Source organism: Miscanthus floridulus, chromosome 5 (genome assembly GCF_019320115.1).
Source record: "Miscanthus floridulus cultivar M001 chromosome 5, ASM1932011v1, whole genome shotgun sequence".
NCBI classification, from domain to species: Eukaryota; Viridiplantae; Streptophyta; class Magnoliopsida; order Poales; family Poaceae; genus Miscanthus; species Miscanthus floridulus.
The window spans coordinates 115,300,265-115,317,202 of record NC_089584.1 but is presented as its reverse complement, the minus strand read 5'-3'; the positions used below and the strand labels follow the sequence as shown (position 1 = coordinate 115,317,202).

At 52.3% G+C, this 16,938-nt stretch overlaps 3 protein-coding genes across 5 annotated transcripts; 2 read left to right on the top strand and 1 right to left on the bottom strand.

The window, feature by feature from the left end:
- Positions 1 to 1,979: 1,979 nt before the first annotated feature.
- Positions 1,980 to 5,045, top strand: LOC136453177 (uncharacterized). Of its 2 annotated transcripts, none has more exons than XM_066453753.1 (2): positions 1,980 to 3,473; positions 3,711 to 5,045. In XM_066453753.1, exons 1-2 carry the CDS (start codon positions 2,315 to 2,317, stop codon positions 3,743 to 3,745), a joined length of 1,194 nt encoding a protein of 397 aa, XP_066309850.1. In that variant the 5' UTR covers positions 1,980 to 2,314; the 3' UTR covers positions 3,746 to 5,045. The 2 variants fall into 2 exon arrangements, with proteins under 2 accessions (XP_066309850.1, XP_066309851.1); XM_066453754.1 differs by having other exon boundaries at positions 3,644 to 5,045.
- A 1,716-nt stretch (positions 5,046 to 6,761) lies between these two features.
- On the top strand, positions 6,762 to 7,878 carry LOC136455171 (uncharacterized). The gene is made up of 3 exons (XM_066455308.1): positions 6,762 to 6,849; positions 6,939 to 7,602; positions 7,758 to 7,878. The coding sequence occupies exons 1-2, from the start codon at positions 6,762 to 6,764 to the stop codon at positions 7,574 to 7,576; spliced, it is 726 nt and encodes a 241-aa protein (XP_066311405.1). The 3' UTR covers positions 7,577 to 7,602; positions 7,758 to 7,878.
- Positions 7,879 to 8,029: 151 nt separating this feature from the next.
- On the bottom strand, positions 8,030 to 15,670 carry LOC136453176 (putative E3 ubiquitin-protein ligase RING1a). 2 transcript variants are annotated; one of them, XM_066453751.1, is made up of 10 exons: positions 15,265 to 15,670; positions 15,051 to 15,147; positions 11,514 to 11,572; positions 10,223 to 10,304; positions 9,958 to 10,078; positions 9,833 to 9,874; positions 9,190 to 9,714; positions 8,710 to 8,817; positions 8,421 to 8,606; positions 8,030 to 8,332 (listed from the first exon to the last, which is right to left on the bottom strand). In XM_066453751.1, exons 1-10 carry the CDS (start codon positions 15,452 to 15,454, stop codon positions 8,300 to 8,302), a joined length of 1,443 nt encoding a protein of 480 aa, XP_066309848.1. In that variant the 5' UTR covers positions 15,455 to 15,670; the 3' UTR covers positions 8,030 to 8,299. The 2 variants fall into 2 exon arrangements, with proteins under 2 accessions (XP_066309848.1, XP_066309849.1); XM_066453752.1 differs by lacking the exons at positions 15,051 to 15,147; positions 15,265 to 15,670 and adding exons at positions 12,541 to 12,616; positions 12,739 to 13,225 and having other exon boundaries at positions 8,033 to 8,332.
- Positions 15,671 to 16,938: the final 1,268 nt, after the last annotated feature.

The window sequence follows — 16,938 nt, the reverse complement described above, 5'->3', positions numbered from 1 at the left end:
GCGACGCACACAAAGAGAAAAAAATAGATTTAAACAAATGAGAATTATCAGCAAAGTTATTTTTAAATAAAAATCTTAATGTTACAATAAGAAAAGGAAAAAAAACTAGCTGTATGAGTCCAGTAACACGAAGAAGTGGTATTTTCTCGTGTCCAAGGCATTGGAGCATTGTTATTACAACATCATGCTTGTTGAGTTCCTGAATTTTTTTTTAAATAATAGTATTTTTATTATTAATTGTAAATATAGCATTTGGAACAAAAAGAATTCCAGGAGAAGTAGTATGTTGATTGCCTAGGGGATCTATCGGTAATTGGAGAGCCGACAGGATCCTGTCCTATCGACAATGGAGAGCCGTAGGATCCTGTCGGCCGTCGAGGAGCCGACTAGTCTGTGCAAGTCTGTGCACAGCCGCGCGTTGGGAGATCCCGCCCATGACGGCACTGCCCTCGGAAGGCCGACAGACCATGTCGCCCGTCGGCTGGCCGACAGAACTTGGACTCACAGGCGACCATCGTCGATGGGGTTGAGGAACACCACGGGCGACCATCGTCGAGAGCCTGAGGACGGTGGAAGGGCAGCTGGTGCGCGTGGGGGTCCTCGTCCTCCTCAGCAACCTCCTCCTGGTCCTCCTCGTCGTGCTGAGCCCCTACCGTCACCGGCGCGGCGACGAGTCCTTCCGCTTCCTCATCTGGGCGGTCTACACGCTCTCCACCGTCCACGTCCCCTACACCATCGGTCTGCTGGAGGCCGGCCCGTTCCACGACCAGACCTTCGTCCTGTGGGGCGCCGGCCTCCTGGTGCAGGCGGCCGCCGACTCCCTCTCCGCCTACAACCTGCGCGACGTCGAGCAGTGGAAGCGGACGCTGGTGCAGCAGGGGCTGCATATCGTGCTGATGGTCCGCTGCGAGGGCCGCAACAGGTGCTACAGCGCCAATCTTCTGGATCCTCAGCATCGCTAAGGCCCACGCCAAGTTCCAGGTGCTGAGGGAGGCGAGCAGGACGGACGGCCTCATGAAGCACACCAAGGTGGTCGCCGACTACATGATGACCGAGCACGAGTCCGGCCATGTCTCCGACGCCGCCACCATGGAAGGATACAGGTACATTTTCCACGGGGAAGACCTCACGCTGCCGTACTTCTCCAAGCCGGACTACAGGACGGCCATCGCCGCATGCACGTTCACCACGGTCGACAGCGTCTGGCAGTGGATCGACAGCCAGAGCTTGTCTGTCTTCAGCAGGGAGCACGGCGGCATCCTCAAGGACATCGCTCTGTCCTTCACTCTGTTCAAGCTGCTCAAGCGGAGGTTCGCCAAGTACGAGCACGGGGAGGCCGGTCGTCCCAAGACGCGGCGGCTCGTCGTGTCTGGGCTCCTCCGGGAAGAGGCTGACTACAGCCGTGCCTTCCGGGTGATCGAGATGGAGCTTGCCTTCCTGTACGACTTCTTCTACACGAGGCACCAGTCGCACACCCAGTACGTCGGAATGACGGTGGTGTTTGTGTTCCCCGTGATTGTTTGGAACGCCATCTCGGCATCTCTGGAGCTTTCAGCAGACACTACCACCGTACCAGCTTGGAGCAGACCGTCAATGGGATAGATGTCATCCACTGCATTACCATCGTGTTGATGGTGATTGTCGTCGTCGTGCTGGTCGTGGAATCGCGCATCAACGACCAAAAGTGGAGGGTGGTCGACGATCTGCACACCTTGACCGGCGCGAGCAAAATCACCTGGAAGGGAGAAGCCGTTCCGTTAACTGATCAAGAAAAGGAAGCATCGGAAGCTGACGGGCCGGAACTGGGACAGGAAGCTGGGGCAGTACTCGCTGTTACGCAACTTCGACTACCACCCGAGAAATGTAGCCTCGATTCTGACACTCGGCTTGATCGAGCCAACCAGGGACGGGCAGAAGGCTTCGAAGAAGGTCGAGTTGCCCGAGGAAGTCGTGATGCGCGTCCTGTCGCGGTTTGTCAACGGAAACTCAGCAACGGCTAAGCCCAGCGCCCAGGCTGTTCGGATCACCAACGACCAGTGCGGACTCGGCGCTACTCCGTGCGCACTCGCCGCGCTCACTGCGTCCACGCGAGCCCGGTCTCCGCGGCGCCCACGCTCCCGCTCTGTGTGCTCGCCCGCTCTCGCTGTAACTGTATGCGCATGTACAGACTTGGCCAAAAGGCCTCTGATGTAATCTATATATGTACACGCCATATGATCAATAGAATTGTCCAGTTGATCATCTCTCTACATGGTATCATAGTCCACGGTTCTCACCTGAAAATCCCTTCGCCACACATCCTTCTGCTGCTCCAATGGCGCCCGCTTCCATCCCCTCCGGCCTCTCTGATTCCGATTCCGACGGTGACTTCTCCGTCGCTCCTGCTCGTGCTTCCGCCATCCAGGGCATCTCCATTCGCCATCACGTCCCTGTCATTCTAGACATGGACGAAGGAAATTATGGTCAATGGCGCCTATTCTTTGAATCCACTCTCGGCAAATTTGGCCTGGAGAGCCACGTTCAATCCACCACCCCGTCCGACGATCGCAACGGCGAGTGGCGCAGGGTTGATTCCTGCGTCGTCAACTGGATCCTCGCCACCGTCTCGAAGGGCGTCTTCGACATCGTCCGCCGCGACCGCCACGACGCCTTCACTCTGTGGCACGCCGTCGAAGGTCTGTTCCAGGATAATGAGCTGCAGCGCGCTGTGTACCTGGAGACTGAGCTGCGCTCCCTGCAACAAGGTGACATGTCCATGACTGAATACTGCACCAAGCTCAAGCGGATTGCCGATCAACTCCGCGACATCGGCCACCCTGTCTCCGAGCCGAGTCAAGTCCTGAACCTCCTCCGCGGCCTCAACCCCCGGTACCGCTACGTCCGGCCGACGATCACCTCCAAGCACCCGCCGCATACCTTCCAGAGTGCTCGCTCCTTCCTCATCCTCGAAGAGCTCAGCGTTCAGCATGATGCGACTGCTGAGGCTGGCCAGGCACTCGCCGCGACGCACGACGACTCGTCCGGCGGGTCCTCCAATTTGGCGACCGGCAACAAGGACGGCTCCTCCTCCTCCACAGCGCCTCGATCCACCACCGGCCGCGGCAACTCTCGCTCCGGCGGTCGTCCTGATCGCCGCCGCGGACGTGGCCGTGGGAACGGCGGCGGGCAGCGCTCCAACAACTCCAACCCGTCCGCGCCGTGGGCTGCGGGCTACAACCCCTGGCAGGGCATGGTGCAGGCGTGGTCCATGCCCTTCCGGGCCCCCGGCGCCGGCGTGCTCGGCCCTCGTCCGCCGTTCCAGCCCCAGCAAGCCATGGCGGCGACCCATCTGCCCCCTTCTTCGCCCGGCGGTGCCTTCGACAACAGCGCCTTGTACACTGCGCTCCAGTCCGCCGGCGCTCCGTATCAGCCGCCAAGCGCTGCTGATTGGTACTTCGACACCGGCGCGTCGTCCCACATGTCTTCCTCCTCCGGTATATTTTCTTCCTCCTCCCTCCGACCTTCATCCTCCATTATCACAGTGGGTAATGGTGCTTGCTTGCCTGTCACGCATCAAGCACAAACACTCATTCCCACTGCCACCTCTCCTCTCAAACTGAATGATGTTCTTATTTGCCCTCTGCCTTGTCAAAAATTTGATTAGCGTTCGCCGTCTGACTCGTGATAACAATGTGTCTATCGAGTTTGACCCCTCTGGCTTCTCTATCAAGGATCTTCGTTCCAGAGCGGAGATGCTCCGATGTGACAGCAGCGGCGAACTCTACCCTCTTCGCGCTCCGCACAAGGCTCTCACCGCTACTGCTGCTTCGGTGTCCCTGTGGCATCAGCGGCTGGGACACCCCGGGCACTCCATCACCTCACAAGTTCTCCAGAGTTTTCATTTTCAATGTAATAAGGCTGATGCTCATTCGTGTTCCTCTTGCCGGCTTGGGAAACATGTTCGTCTTCCATTCGCCGATTCTGCATCACACTCGTTTTTCCCCTTTCAGCTAGTGCATTCAGACGTTTGGACGTCTCCCGTTTACAGTCATTCAGGGTATAAATATTATGTTGTTTTTCTTGATGACTACACTCACTATTTATGGACAATTCCTTTGCGAAATAAATCGGATGTTCTTCCTACTGTTCGCGCTTTCATCTCCTATGTTCATACACAGTTCCGATTGCCCATCGTCGCCTTTCAGACAGACAATGGCCGGGAGTATGATTCTTATGCCATGCGCCTGCTTCTGTCTTCTCTCGGCACCCACCTTCGCCTCTCTTGTCCATACACATCCCAACAGAATGGGAAATCCGAGAGAATCCTCCGGACTGTTAACGATTGCATTCGTACTATGCTAATTTCTAGTGCAGCACCTTTGACGTTCTGGGCTGAAGCACTGGCCACGGCGACATACCTGATCAACCGACGTCCTTGCCGAGCCACGGGCACTGCGACGCCGTACGCCTCTCCTATTCGGTGTTGCACCATCGTATGACGGGCTTCGCGTATTCGGCTGTCGATGCTTCCCCAACATGCTCGCCACGTCGCCACACAAGCTCGCGCCGCGGTCTACCACTTGCGTCTTCATCGGCTACCCGGCTGATCACCATGGCTATCGATGCTATGAGCTTGAGTCCTGGCGGGTGATCACATCGCGCCATGTGATCTTCGACGAATCAGTCTACCCATTCCGCGACTTCATCACGCCAACCGCCGGCACAGTACATGATCCGGCGCTCGACGATCCACCTCCAGCTCACGACGCTGCGTGCTGTGCGCCGCCGCACATCACCGCCTACACCGCCAAGCCCCGATGCTGCTCCGCCTCGACTACAGCCGAGCGCTCGCCCGGCACGGTGCGCATCCTCACCGACGAACGACGACATGGCCGGGCCATCCTCTCCAGCGCCAAGATGTGGGACGTCCAGCGCCGCGGTGTCGCCCGCTGTGACGTCGCCCACGGCCACAGCGTCCATCGAGGCTGCGTCGACCACTGCAACACCACCTCGAGCAGACACTTCTCCGGCTCACAACGGTGCTGTCACCGGCCATCCGATGGTCACTCGTGCTAGGGCTGGGATTCACAAGCCCAACCCCAAGTACGCCATGGCAGCTTCGGCGGCAGCTTCGCCGGCCATCTCCCCTAGTTCCACGGAGTGTTTCGCTCAGCAGTCAAGGACCCTCAATGGTATGCTGCCATGAAACGTGAATATGATGCATTGCAGGCCAACAAAACATGGACACTCGTCCAGCGACCACCAGGCGCCCGCGTCATCACCGGCAAATGGGTATTCAAGCATAAGCTGAACCCCGACGGAACCCTCGAGCGATACAAAGCTCGCTGGGTTGTCCGCTGGCTTCAATCAGCGGCCCGACGTGGACTTCGGCGAGACCTTCTCGCCGGTGGTCAAGCCGGCCACGATCCGCGCGGTGCTCACGCTTGTGGCGACGTACAAGTGGCCGGCGCACCAGCTTGATGTCTCCAACGCCTTCCTCCACGGCAACCTTCGTGAGCGCGTCTACAGCCAACAACCGACTGGGTTCGTCGACCCCCAGCGGCCGGATGCTGTCTGTCTCCTGTCACGGTCCCTCTACGGACTTCGCCAGGCACCACGAGCCTGGTTCGAGCGCTTCGTCGGGCACGTCACCAGCCTCGGCTTTGTGCAGTCCAAGGCCGACTCGTCGCTATTCGTCTACCACCGCAACGGAGCCACGGCGTACCTGCTCCTCTACGTCGACGACATGATTCTGTCGGCCTCCACGACACCACTACTACAGCACTTCATCGCCAGGCTCCACGACGCCTTTGCCGTCAAAGACATGGGACCGGTGAGCCACTTCCTGGGCATCAATGTGCGACGCTCCCAGGATGGCTTCTTCCTGTCTCAATCCGGCTATGCTGAAGACCTCCTGGAGCGTGCAGGCATGGCCAACTGCAATCCAGCCAGCCACACCTGCCGACACCAAGCCCAAAGCATCTGAAGCTGATGGCAAGCTCATCGATGACGCCACCGCCTACCGAAGCATCGCCGGCGGCCTGCAATATCTAACCATTACGCGCCCTGACATTTCATATGCAGTACAGCAGGTGTGCCTTCACATGCACGCCCCACGGGATGTTCACCAGGCAATGCTGAAACGCATCCTCCGCTACGTCAAAGGCACCGTCCAGCTCAGCATTCAGCTCCGCGCAGCTCCGACGCCGACCATCACCGCGTACTCCGATGCCGACTGGGCTGGCTGCCCGGACACGCGACGTTCTACGTCTGGGTTCTGCGTCTTCTTCGGCAACTCTCTGATATCGTGGTCGTCTAAACGACAGACTACGGTGTCGCGGTCCAGCGCCGAAGCGGAGTATCGCGCCATCGCCAATGTCGTGGCCGAGTGCTCCTGGCTTCGTCATCTCCTCGGCGAACTCTTGTGCAAGATTCCCAGTGCAACCGTGGCGTTCTGCGACAACATTTCTTCCGTCTACATGGCCAGGAATCCCGTCCGTCACCGACGAACCAAGCATATAGAATTGGACATTCATTTTGTCCGCGAGAAGGTAGCCATTGGCGAGCTTCGAGTTCTGCACGTTCCCAGCGCAAAGCAACTCGCAGATGTGTTCACGAAGGGCTTGCCTTCGGCGCTGTTCTTCGACTTCAGAGACAGCCTCTCCGTCACGAACGCCGACGTCGAGACTGCGGGGGGGTGTCAACGGAAACTCAGCAACGGCTAAGCCCAGCGCCCAGGCTGTTCGGATCACCAACGACCAGTGCGGACTCGGCGCTACTCCATGCGCACTCGCCGCGCTCACTGCGTCCACGCGAGCCCGGTCTCCGCGGCGCCCACGCTCCCGCTCTGTGCGCTCGCCCGCTCTCGCTGTAACTGTATGCGCATGTACAGACTTGGCCAAAAGACCTCTGATGTAATCTATATATGTACACGCCATATGATCAATAGAATTGTCCAGTTGATCATCTCTCTACACGGTTCAAGGCGAACGACGGCCACCTAGCAGATGGGCGCGCGGCGCTCGCCGTCGCCGGGAACGACGCGAGCCGGCTCACGTGGGCGTGCGAGTTGCCCGCGCATGTCCACACGGTCCTGGTGTGGCACATCGGGACGACCATCTGCGAGATGACGACGCCGCAGCAGCTGCCGCTCACCGGCGACCGCCTCGTGGCCAAGTGCCTGTCGGAGTACTGCGCCTACCTGGTGGCGTTCGTTCCGGACATGCTGCCGGGGCACGGCTACGACACGACGCGTATCTTCAACGCTGTGGTCATGGAAGCTCGGGACTACCTCGCCGGGTGTGACACCATGAGAGCCAGGTGTGTCAAGCTTCTAGAGCTGCGGTGCAATGAGCTGACAATATTGGGGATGGGAGCAAAGCTTGGCAGTGAGCTCAGGTACAGAGTTCACGACAGGGCGCGGCGGTGGAAGGTGCTTGCAGACTTCTGGGCGGAGCTTGCCCTCTTCCTCGCGCCGTCAAGCAACGCCGACATCCACGCAGAGAAGCTCGCGGCCGGCGGGGAGTTCATGACCCATTTGTGGACCCTGCTCATCCACGCCGGCATCCTGGAGCGCCCCTCTTCTTCCTCTCCCTAGAGGCCTAGAACCAACTTCGCTGGAGGGTACAATACTGATACAACAGCCGATGATTCTGTCCTCTGAGCAACCAAATCTGTTTGCATCTTCGTCTTAATCTTTACGCATTCATGGCTGCTGCTTCTAGGCTAATTTATTGTTCATGTTTATTGGTCCAAATCCTTATTAAATTTGCGTACAGCATTACTACTATGTCGCTGAATGTCAAGCGGAGCTATTGGAGCGGGGCGACAAAAGAGGTCACGAAAACTTGCACATTCTTACGTATTTCGCCACAAGGGGCCACTGGCCACAGTTCCCAAATAACTCTGAAATCACTACTCAAAATCCAATAGCTCTGAACCAGAAGAAACTACAGAGTCGTGCTGAAAGAAAGTAGAGAAGTTGAAGATTGCGGACTAAGGCACCTGAGCAAGGAAAGAATGAGTTGGTTCTATATTACTGTAATCAGCTTATGACTTCCATTATCTCACAGACTTGTATAGATGAACAGTAAATAGAAAACAGCTTGTTCACCTACTGCGGACATTCACAATTCAGTTTGTTATATATTTACAAAGTTGGTAAATTAACCTAGCAAGACTCGTCAGAAAAACAGCTTCACCATTTTTTCACATTGAATATTCCTTTTACATAAACCCGTTCACCATATGCAGATCTCATTTGCATCACCACCCTATGGAAAGTGACTTCATAAATTAATAGCTGAGGATCAAAACTGATCTAGTCTCGAGTTTTCAAAGCATATCGCAACTCCTGCATTAAAGACAAGAGCACAGTGTATCAGAAGCGCAACAATGAGCAAGCATAATCACAGTAAATTTATTTCAAGACTGGGTTTTACCAGATCACCGTTGCTAGAGGCAAATGAAGGATGAAGGTCCGAAAGAAGTTTATCTTCCCTCAGTCTTTCCAAGCCATCAAATTCACCTGTACTGGAAGCCATCGAGCCAACACTTCCCTGGTGACGGTCCATCCTTATGTACATCTCAAGTTCTTCGACTTTCCGAGACAACTGAAAAGCAATTATCTGAAAGAACGTGGATTTCACATCCTTTAGTCGTTTAAGTCCAACCCGGTAAACTAGGAATGTTAAAAAAATCAAGGAAGAGATCCATTGAGAAATCAATCACCTGTACAAGATGTTGAATGGACAAGGTTGATCGACAACTTAGATAAGGCTTTTCCAAGTTAGGTATGGTTTGTCCATCGACAGGAAGCAGAACCAGATACAACTGGAACTGCAAAACAGAAATATGGACAATTGGACAGTTCAGCAGACCTGGCACACGCTCCATTTACAGGTTTAGGTTAAGCTCATCTTGACACAGAACTACTAAAGCATGGAAGACAAATATAGTAGAGATATGTATCTGGTGTGACAAAAGGCCAGCGACCCTTTCCAACTGTTTCCCTTGAAGAGAAGGGAAAAAAGCAAATAGGAAAGCAACACTGTAGAAACACGACATGAGCATGAAACTTGCAATTTTGTCCCTCCCTTAAAGAGTTATTTCCCAAACAGGTTTTGCTTCATGATTAATTCCTATATTTCTGAAGTATAGCTGTGAGAAAAGACTATGTCCAGAAGAACATAAATACAAAATGAAAAGTACCTCTTTATCCATTTCATCGGCATTACGGAGGTGATCCACCAATTTTGCAATGTGCCCGCTCCTTCCAATCCTGCCATTTGAACTAGCACTGCCATGTCGATTTTGGCTCCGTGTACCATTTTTCCCCCATGCAAGCATCTCTCCCCGCAATGGAGAGGTGGCTAAAAATTCTTTTCCACCAACTAATTCATCATTCTCCTCAGAGCTGTGATCATTACTGCCAATGGTTCTAGCAGGCGATGCTTGTGATGCAGACGTCTTCCTGCATCTTTTCTGTCTTAAATCTGGAGAATGATCGTCAGCAGAAGATGGCACTTTGGTGACCTCATTAGCATTTTCTTCCCTATCCTCCTCATCAGAGCCAGTAGGGGCAATATCAGGGGTGATAGTTCTACCTCTCCCCCGTGTTCGCATATTTCTCCTGTACTTCCTTGAAAAGGCAGTGGCAGTTGCTTTTGCCGTATAACGTTTCTTACCAATTGCCTCAGACTGTCTTCGGAATGTTTCATCAATGGTTTCTTGTATCTTTAATGAAAAAATAATAATCATGCTTTGACATAGATGGTTAAATATAAGGATATAATGCAAATGAATTTTGTATAAGCAAATACAGTGCTCGTATTGCCAAAGCAGCTGAGATTACCTTTTGATTCCGAATCCTCTCCTGCTCATTGAAAGCAAGTTCCTACAGTGTCAAGTATATTAGAAGCACTTCATGGAGAGGCTAAATGAGGCTAACAAAACGATGATGGGGAACATAGACATCACCTCTTCCTCGTACTTATCAATATCTGGATACAAGGCTGCAATCAATGCATCATATTTAGGATCGTCCCTCAAAGAACGTCTACTTGCACAATGAGTGCGACATGCTGGGCATTCATTATTTCTGCAAATCAGAGCATTATCTTTAGTATCAGATAATAGCCCTCTATTTTATGATCTAGAGACAAAATTAGGCTTTCAATTATACTTTTAAAAATGAAATAAATGATTGTGCACGATTTAGAGAAAATGATGCCTGGCATCATACCCTAGCCGCATAGATTTGTCAATGCAGTCTCTACAGAAGCGGTGCAGACATTCCATAACTGTCCTTGTCTTCCGGATAATACCTGTCAAATAGAACGATTAGACTCCATGGTATATTGTCATCTGACAAAAAACGATGCCAATCAAGCAATTAAATTCTCAGACTTCAAAGATGTAAATTATTGTATCTAACTCCTTCCATTCCAAATTGTAGTTCGTTTTAGTTATGTTCTAAGTCAAAGTTCTCTAACTTTGACCAAGTTTTCTATAAGCTTGGTCAAAAGATAGAGAAATTTGGCTTAGGAGAGAACTGAAACGGCCAATAATTTGGGACAGAAGGATTGTGCGCGATTTAGAGAAATTTGTCATCTAACAAACAGAATGTCTACTTGGATATGGGGTTTCATCCAATATATTCCTTAGCTCAGATTAATAAAACCATTTTACCTAATTTTGTATGAACAGAAGATAAAAAAATCACATGGTCTATAGGAAATAAAAACCATCAGATGTGACACATGGTAGGTTATACTGGAGAAATTAGAGACGAACTGACACCAGAATCACATGGGGGTTACAGCCACAGTGAATAGGAAATACAATAAGGGCGAGAAATTGTATCACATCTAAGAGAACAGTGCGATTTACACTTGGAGCGATCCCTTAAAAAAATGACATGTATATGATACCCAGCTACAAATAACTGGAAGATGAGTTTATACTGGCAGACAGCTAGTGCAGACAATTCAATGTAGAGACATGGTTTTTTAATCTGAATCTTCATCAAGAAAACATAATTAAAAATCATATTGATGCTACATAAAACACTAAATGAAAGAATCTAGTGCAACTGCAGAGTTCTCCTTCAAAAAGTGTAAACCGCAACTTTAACTATACGAACTTTAAGTCTGTAATGGGATTACAGATGTCCTTATTCACAAAACGAGAGGAAGGTAACTGAGAGAATGTCACAGATTTCAAAAGACAATCATTCGCCGCCTTCACTTATTTAGTTATTTATCTGTTTGAGATGCATCCAGTGCACTGATAAATACATAGAACTAGGTAAAAATAGCCTGCAATCTATCAACAATAGTGTGCAGACCATTTACTAGATACACACAAAGTAGTATAGATTTAATATGCTAGGTTAAACAATGAATTGAAAAAATCAGATATGTACAAGCATAAGGGAATCATACCATGTCTAGATTTCAGTTTCGACCAAGAAAACTGAAAATAATAATATAACATCCAGGTTTCTCTAAGCAAATTAGAAAGAATATTCTCACCTAAACAGATAGGGCACTGAACCTCCTTCCTTATCTCTGCTAATTTCACTAGCATAAACCTGAGAGAAAGCAGTTCACATAAGCTTCAAATCATGTAAAAAATCAAATATTTCAAAGTCCATGAGCCTGAATAATGATCTTCAATCTATAGTGCAGTGAAATGCAGGTAAATATAAATAAATGTAGCATCTGCATTTATTTCTTCTTTTGAAACAAAAAAGATATAGGAGTAGCTATTTTAAGACATTACACAAAGATCACATAAAGAAGGCACAAGTGAAGGTCGATATTTAACTAATAAACTGAATATTTGAGCATACTTAAGTATTCAACTATCCAGCGGGTATCAGTACTGAAATAGTCCCAGTAAAGAATTCCTTACAGTTACAGTCTGAGATGGATACATTGACTCATATACCTGAGACAAAAGAATACGGAAATTGGACTTTGCAACTGAAGCCAAGCTGTAGAATATTTCATCTCATGAATTTCTAAAGCATATGCATTGCTGGTTGGAAAACATATGTGCATTACAGTCGGAACTGACAACTCTTCCAACGTACAGCAATAGCCACGGCAGACAGAGCAGTTCAGAATTTCAGATGAAAGCCGTGGTTCAAGCACAACAGTACAAGCGCACAAAACAAAGACAGTGCCAAGTCACCAGCAGGCCGGCAATCTCCATCGCGGCGATGGCCTGCATCATGACGGAAGCGTGCATATCATATAGGCCATCGCATGCCTGCCTAGCTCGAACGCATATGATGCATCATCCATGTCAGCTTGGCGATCGGTGCGTTTGCATAGAGGCGACCTGATCACACGAACTAAGCAACCATGACTGAAACGGATAGCTCATCGAGGACCAAGCCCACCGGCGGGTCGGGACTCCGGATACGAGGAAAGCGGCGGGCGGGGTGCACGAGACAGGCACCGCGAGCAGGCCGCAAGCATATCGTAGACAACGAAAGGGGGTCCACGAGATCGGAGGGATAGACCGCGGAGGAGGGAGGGAAGGAAGGCTCACTCGTCGGTGCCGCCGCCGTCGCTCTGTGAGAACTCGCTGTCGCTGTCCGCGCCGCCATCATCCTCCGCGTCCGAATCTACCAAACCCGCACACACAAGCCTCTTAGCCATATTCGCGCGGGGATACAGAACGCGACATGCACATCGTGAGAGAACGAGATGCGACGGACGCCGGTCCCGATGCCGTCGTCAAGCTCACCGTCTTCGAGTCCGTGCTGTGGCTGTGTCTCCGGGTCAGTCAACCTCCGCTTGGCGGCGCCCCTGCTCGGCAGCGGCGGGCGTCCTCCTCTTCCTTCTCCTACGCCTCCGCCGGCGGCGGCATCAGAGGCTGTAGCCGCGACGTCGTCGCGGGGTTTCGAAGACGGCGATGGGAGCCGGCGCTTCTGCGCGGGCATTCTGGGTTTCTGCCCCTAGGATCTTGGCTCGCGGATTGCAGCAAGGGCGCGAGGCGATGGTTCGCCACCCTGCCGAGGCGTCCGGGGCTTGGGACGGAGGGGAGGTGGTGTGGCTCCCTTGACGGGGAGGATGGGGGAGGAGGCGAGGCAGGAGGGGTAAGTATATGGAGAGGTGGGAGGTGGCCAGGTGGGTGAGGGAGCCGTCCCTGCCTGGAAGGGATGCGGAGAGAAAGAAGAGGAAAATAAGCACGGCGGTGTTCGTCTTGTGGGTGGGTTTGCAGTGCAGGTTTGGTCTATTTGGCAGGCTGCGGTGGGGGCCGGCGCCTGCTGCTTCTCTGACTGGCTTAGGAAGTCGCGCGAGAGACCAGGGGCGGGGCGGCAACAGCAAGCGACGCACGGGCGGCGCGTGCAGGCGTGAAGGCCGCCTCGCCTCTCCGCGTTCCTTGGGCTGGCGGCTGTGGCTCCGATTCTGCCTAGTGAGAAAGAGGAAGCCGTGGGCTGTAGTATATTTGCATACCGCTTGGCCGCTTGGCGCTCGATCCACGTGAGAACACACGGGTGTTCTTGTTTCAGATTTGAGGCTGAGATTGCAGAACACGGGTGGGTGAGGCAAATCGCCGCTGCGCGTCCCGCCGTCCCCGGCCTTGTGCGTGTTGTTTGCCACAGAGGCGCCGACGTCCTCCGCTCCCCTATGCGGCGAGCGGCTCGCGACCGACCTCTGCCGGCGGCCGGTGATCCCGGCGTCTGGAAGCTGCTGACAGCCTGACAACCCTTGATTAAGGCTTGGCTCCGCCTCTCTCACCCGGCGTGTCGGTCAGTTGCGTGTAATCAATCTTCATTGTTCACGCTGCCGGTTGGTTCTCTGCCAACATTTCTAGTCTCCAGCGGCCGGCGGACTGGTGTCTGGTGGAGACCAGTCCAGGAAATCTTATGTGGCCTCGCTTATAATTGTTCGGTAAGTTTGTAGAGCACGTTGAAAGGAAACCATCCAAGATGAAAAACACAGCGTAGACTCTTCAGTTTGCATAGCTTTCTACTTTGCTCTATCAAATTTGATACTGCATGACAACAGAACAAACGACTAGCAACGGTGGCCAGTGGAACAGACAACGGAGCAAGTCACCGACACCGACGTACTGGCAAGGAAGAAGACTGAAAACAAAAGGGCCACTACATATCAGTACATGAGTACAATCGAACCAAGGGCTCCCACGATGGAATGACACTATTTTATCGGAGAAAGGAAGTGCATATGTCGATGTAGAAGTCACTTGCAAGGGAGCCATAAAATATTTCCTTTCAGTTCCTAACGAAGATGCTAGGCATTTAAAAGAAGAGACTAATTAAGATAAGTTCAGTTATTCACACAGCTCCACTCCTAACAGCGTTGAAACTTCAAGTTATGCTGGTGTAAGAGGTTAGGGCCTCATTGTAACTCTTCAGTTCATTAGACTACAAATTAATTATCAGGCTGCCTGATAACGATATGCTAGCTTTGTTAGTTTTATCTGGTTGTTTGCTTTGATTGGTACAACGTTTCAAGTTGGAGCAGGAGGGAAAGGATAGGAGCAGCTTGCTCTCTTGGGGAGAAAAGAAAACGATTGAGGCTGTGAGCAAGAATCCCAACTCTATAAGCTTCTGTTAACAGAGGTCATAATCCAGAAACCAAATTTGATAGAGCAAAGTAGAAAGCTCTTGCATTTCACACTGTCTACGGAGAAGTGAAGAGGCCGACGTGAGCTCGAGGGACTAGCAGGAGACGTGACTAGTCCTCAGGCCTTGCTAAGGATCGATCGTGCTCCTGTTCCTCACGCCCACAGCTTGTGCCATCCCAACGAAAGCAGTTACCATGCATATCATCGAAAAGCCCGAGTCCACGCACGTTCAATTCTTCTAGCAGGATCCATATATCTTGCTGTCAGTGCCAGGATGCGCACGTGCCTTGCCCGCTTGCCGGATGCCAGCGTGCAGCACAACTACAAGACGCAGCTAGCGGCTAGCGCACTAGACACGAGGCGGCGACGAGGTCGTCGGATCGCCTTGACGGCCACGCGAGGCAACCTAGGAGAGGTCGGAGGGGCTGAGAGATGACAGTAGAGCGGGGCTTTAGGCTTACTCGTCCATGCTTCCGGCGCTCGGGGACAGGGACGATTCGCCGTTGGTGTCGGTTCCGTCTCCTCCGCCGCAGCCACCCACCTCCTTGTCGTCGGGATCTGCGAAACCGCCCAAACACAAACGAAACCTCTCAGGCACATCCACGACCCAGGGCATCGAAGACGACGTGTGAGCCGAGAGACAGAGGCGCCTCGGGGCGGCGTCGTTCATCTCACCACCGTCGCGAGGCCCCCGATGGAGATGCGGCGGGCTCTCCTGACGCGCGGAGGCCTCCCCATCCATCTCATGTGAGGTTCCGCCCCTGCCTCCATCACCGCTGGCGGCGGTGTGCCGCACTGCGACGCGAGGCGCCCAGGCGGAATCATCGGGGGTGGGCGACGGGAGCGAGCGCCTCTGGGCGGGCATTTCGCGTCCAGGCGGACGCCCGCCGAATCCTCGCGGCGGCGTTCCCTCGCGAGGCGAGGCGCCTGGTGGAGATGGAGGAGAGCGTAGGGTGGGTGTGGAACTGCGGGGCGGAGGCAGAGAGGCCTGCGGGGCAGAGGGAGAAAGGACGGGAGAAAAAGAGAGGAGGGACGCGACGGCGACGCGTTCGCGTTGTGGTCGTGTGTGCGTGCGTGTTTGTGCTCGCTTGTGGTCTGACCGGATTCGACGAGCGCCCGACGCGACAGATGGCCAGGGGAGGACAAGGAAGCGAGGGACGTGCAGGCCGGCGGGCGGCGGCCGCCTGAGGCCTGAGCTGCCGTCGTTCCTGGGCGGGACTGCAACTCAGCGCTGCGTTCGCGGATCCGTTCGGCGCGGCGGTTTGCGGCCGTGATTAATCACGTGATCACGTGAGGAAGTAGTTCCCATTTCCCGAGAAGCTGACATGCAATGGGGAAAAAATTCTATGCAACACCGACGCACAGCGCAATTCTTGCGACGTGGGCCCGTTCGCGTGCCCTTAAACCCGACTGGATCCGTTTCTTTTTTCATCCGGAACAGTATTTTTCTCTCATAAATTCCTCCATAATTCCTCCAAACCATCCAAATTCCTCCAGAACCATACCATCCGAACAGGGCCATGGCGTAATCGTGTGACACGTAATCGCGTGACACCGTCGATCTATTTCTTTAGATCACTCGGATCAGCTAATCACGCGAGGAAACTGCCGGTGGGACTCGTAGACCACGCGAATCGCCTTGGCTGGTCGCGTGACACCACCGATCTATTTCTTTAGATCACGCGGATCAGCTAACCACGCGAGGAAACTGCTGGTGGGACTTGTACACCACGCGAATTGCCTTGGCTGGTGGGACCTGTAGACCACGCGAATCGCCCTTGGCTAGTGGGACCTCTAGACCACGCGGCACTGCAAGCGGAGGGTATCGCACGCGATGCGTTGTGCGACGGTGTTGCATAGAATTTTTTCCCGATTTGGAAATTCTTTGGCGTCGTAGATTTCTGCTGCATTGTGATTCTTGCACGTTTCAAAATTTCTTGAACTTCGGTAATTTTTGGATGGCCGGAAAAAAACTGAAATCTTGTATAATAGTAATGTGTTTTATTATAAATATATAACTTTAGATTAGTATTTTTGGTTGTTTATGTTTTATATTCTTTTATTCAATGAATGTGTGGTTCTTTGTTGGAAATCACGAATTTTGTTGAAGTCTCTAATAAAATTGCGATAAAGTATTACAAATTTCAGTAATTTTGAAGGTGACCAAAAAAATTGATAGCTAAAACTAAAACCCAGAATAGAATAGGGTATATAATGACTCAATGACTCAAGGTACGAAAAGTTTTATCAAATTATCTTTTCCAAAGTTGCGCCTATAACTACTCATCCAAAAGAATCCTATGCTTATGCTTAAATGCTCAATATCCAAGTGGGCTTACCAATTTGATC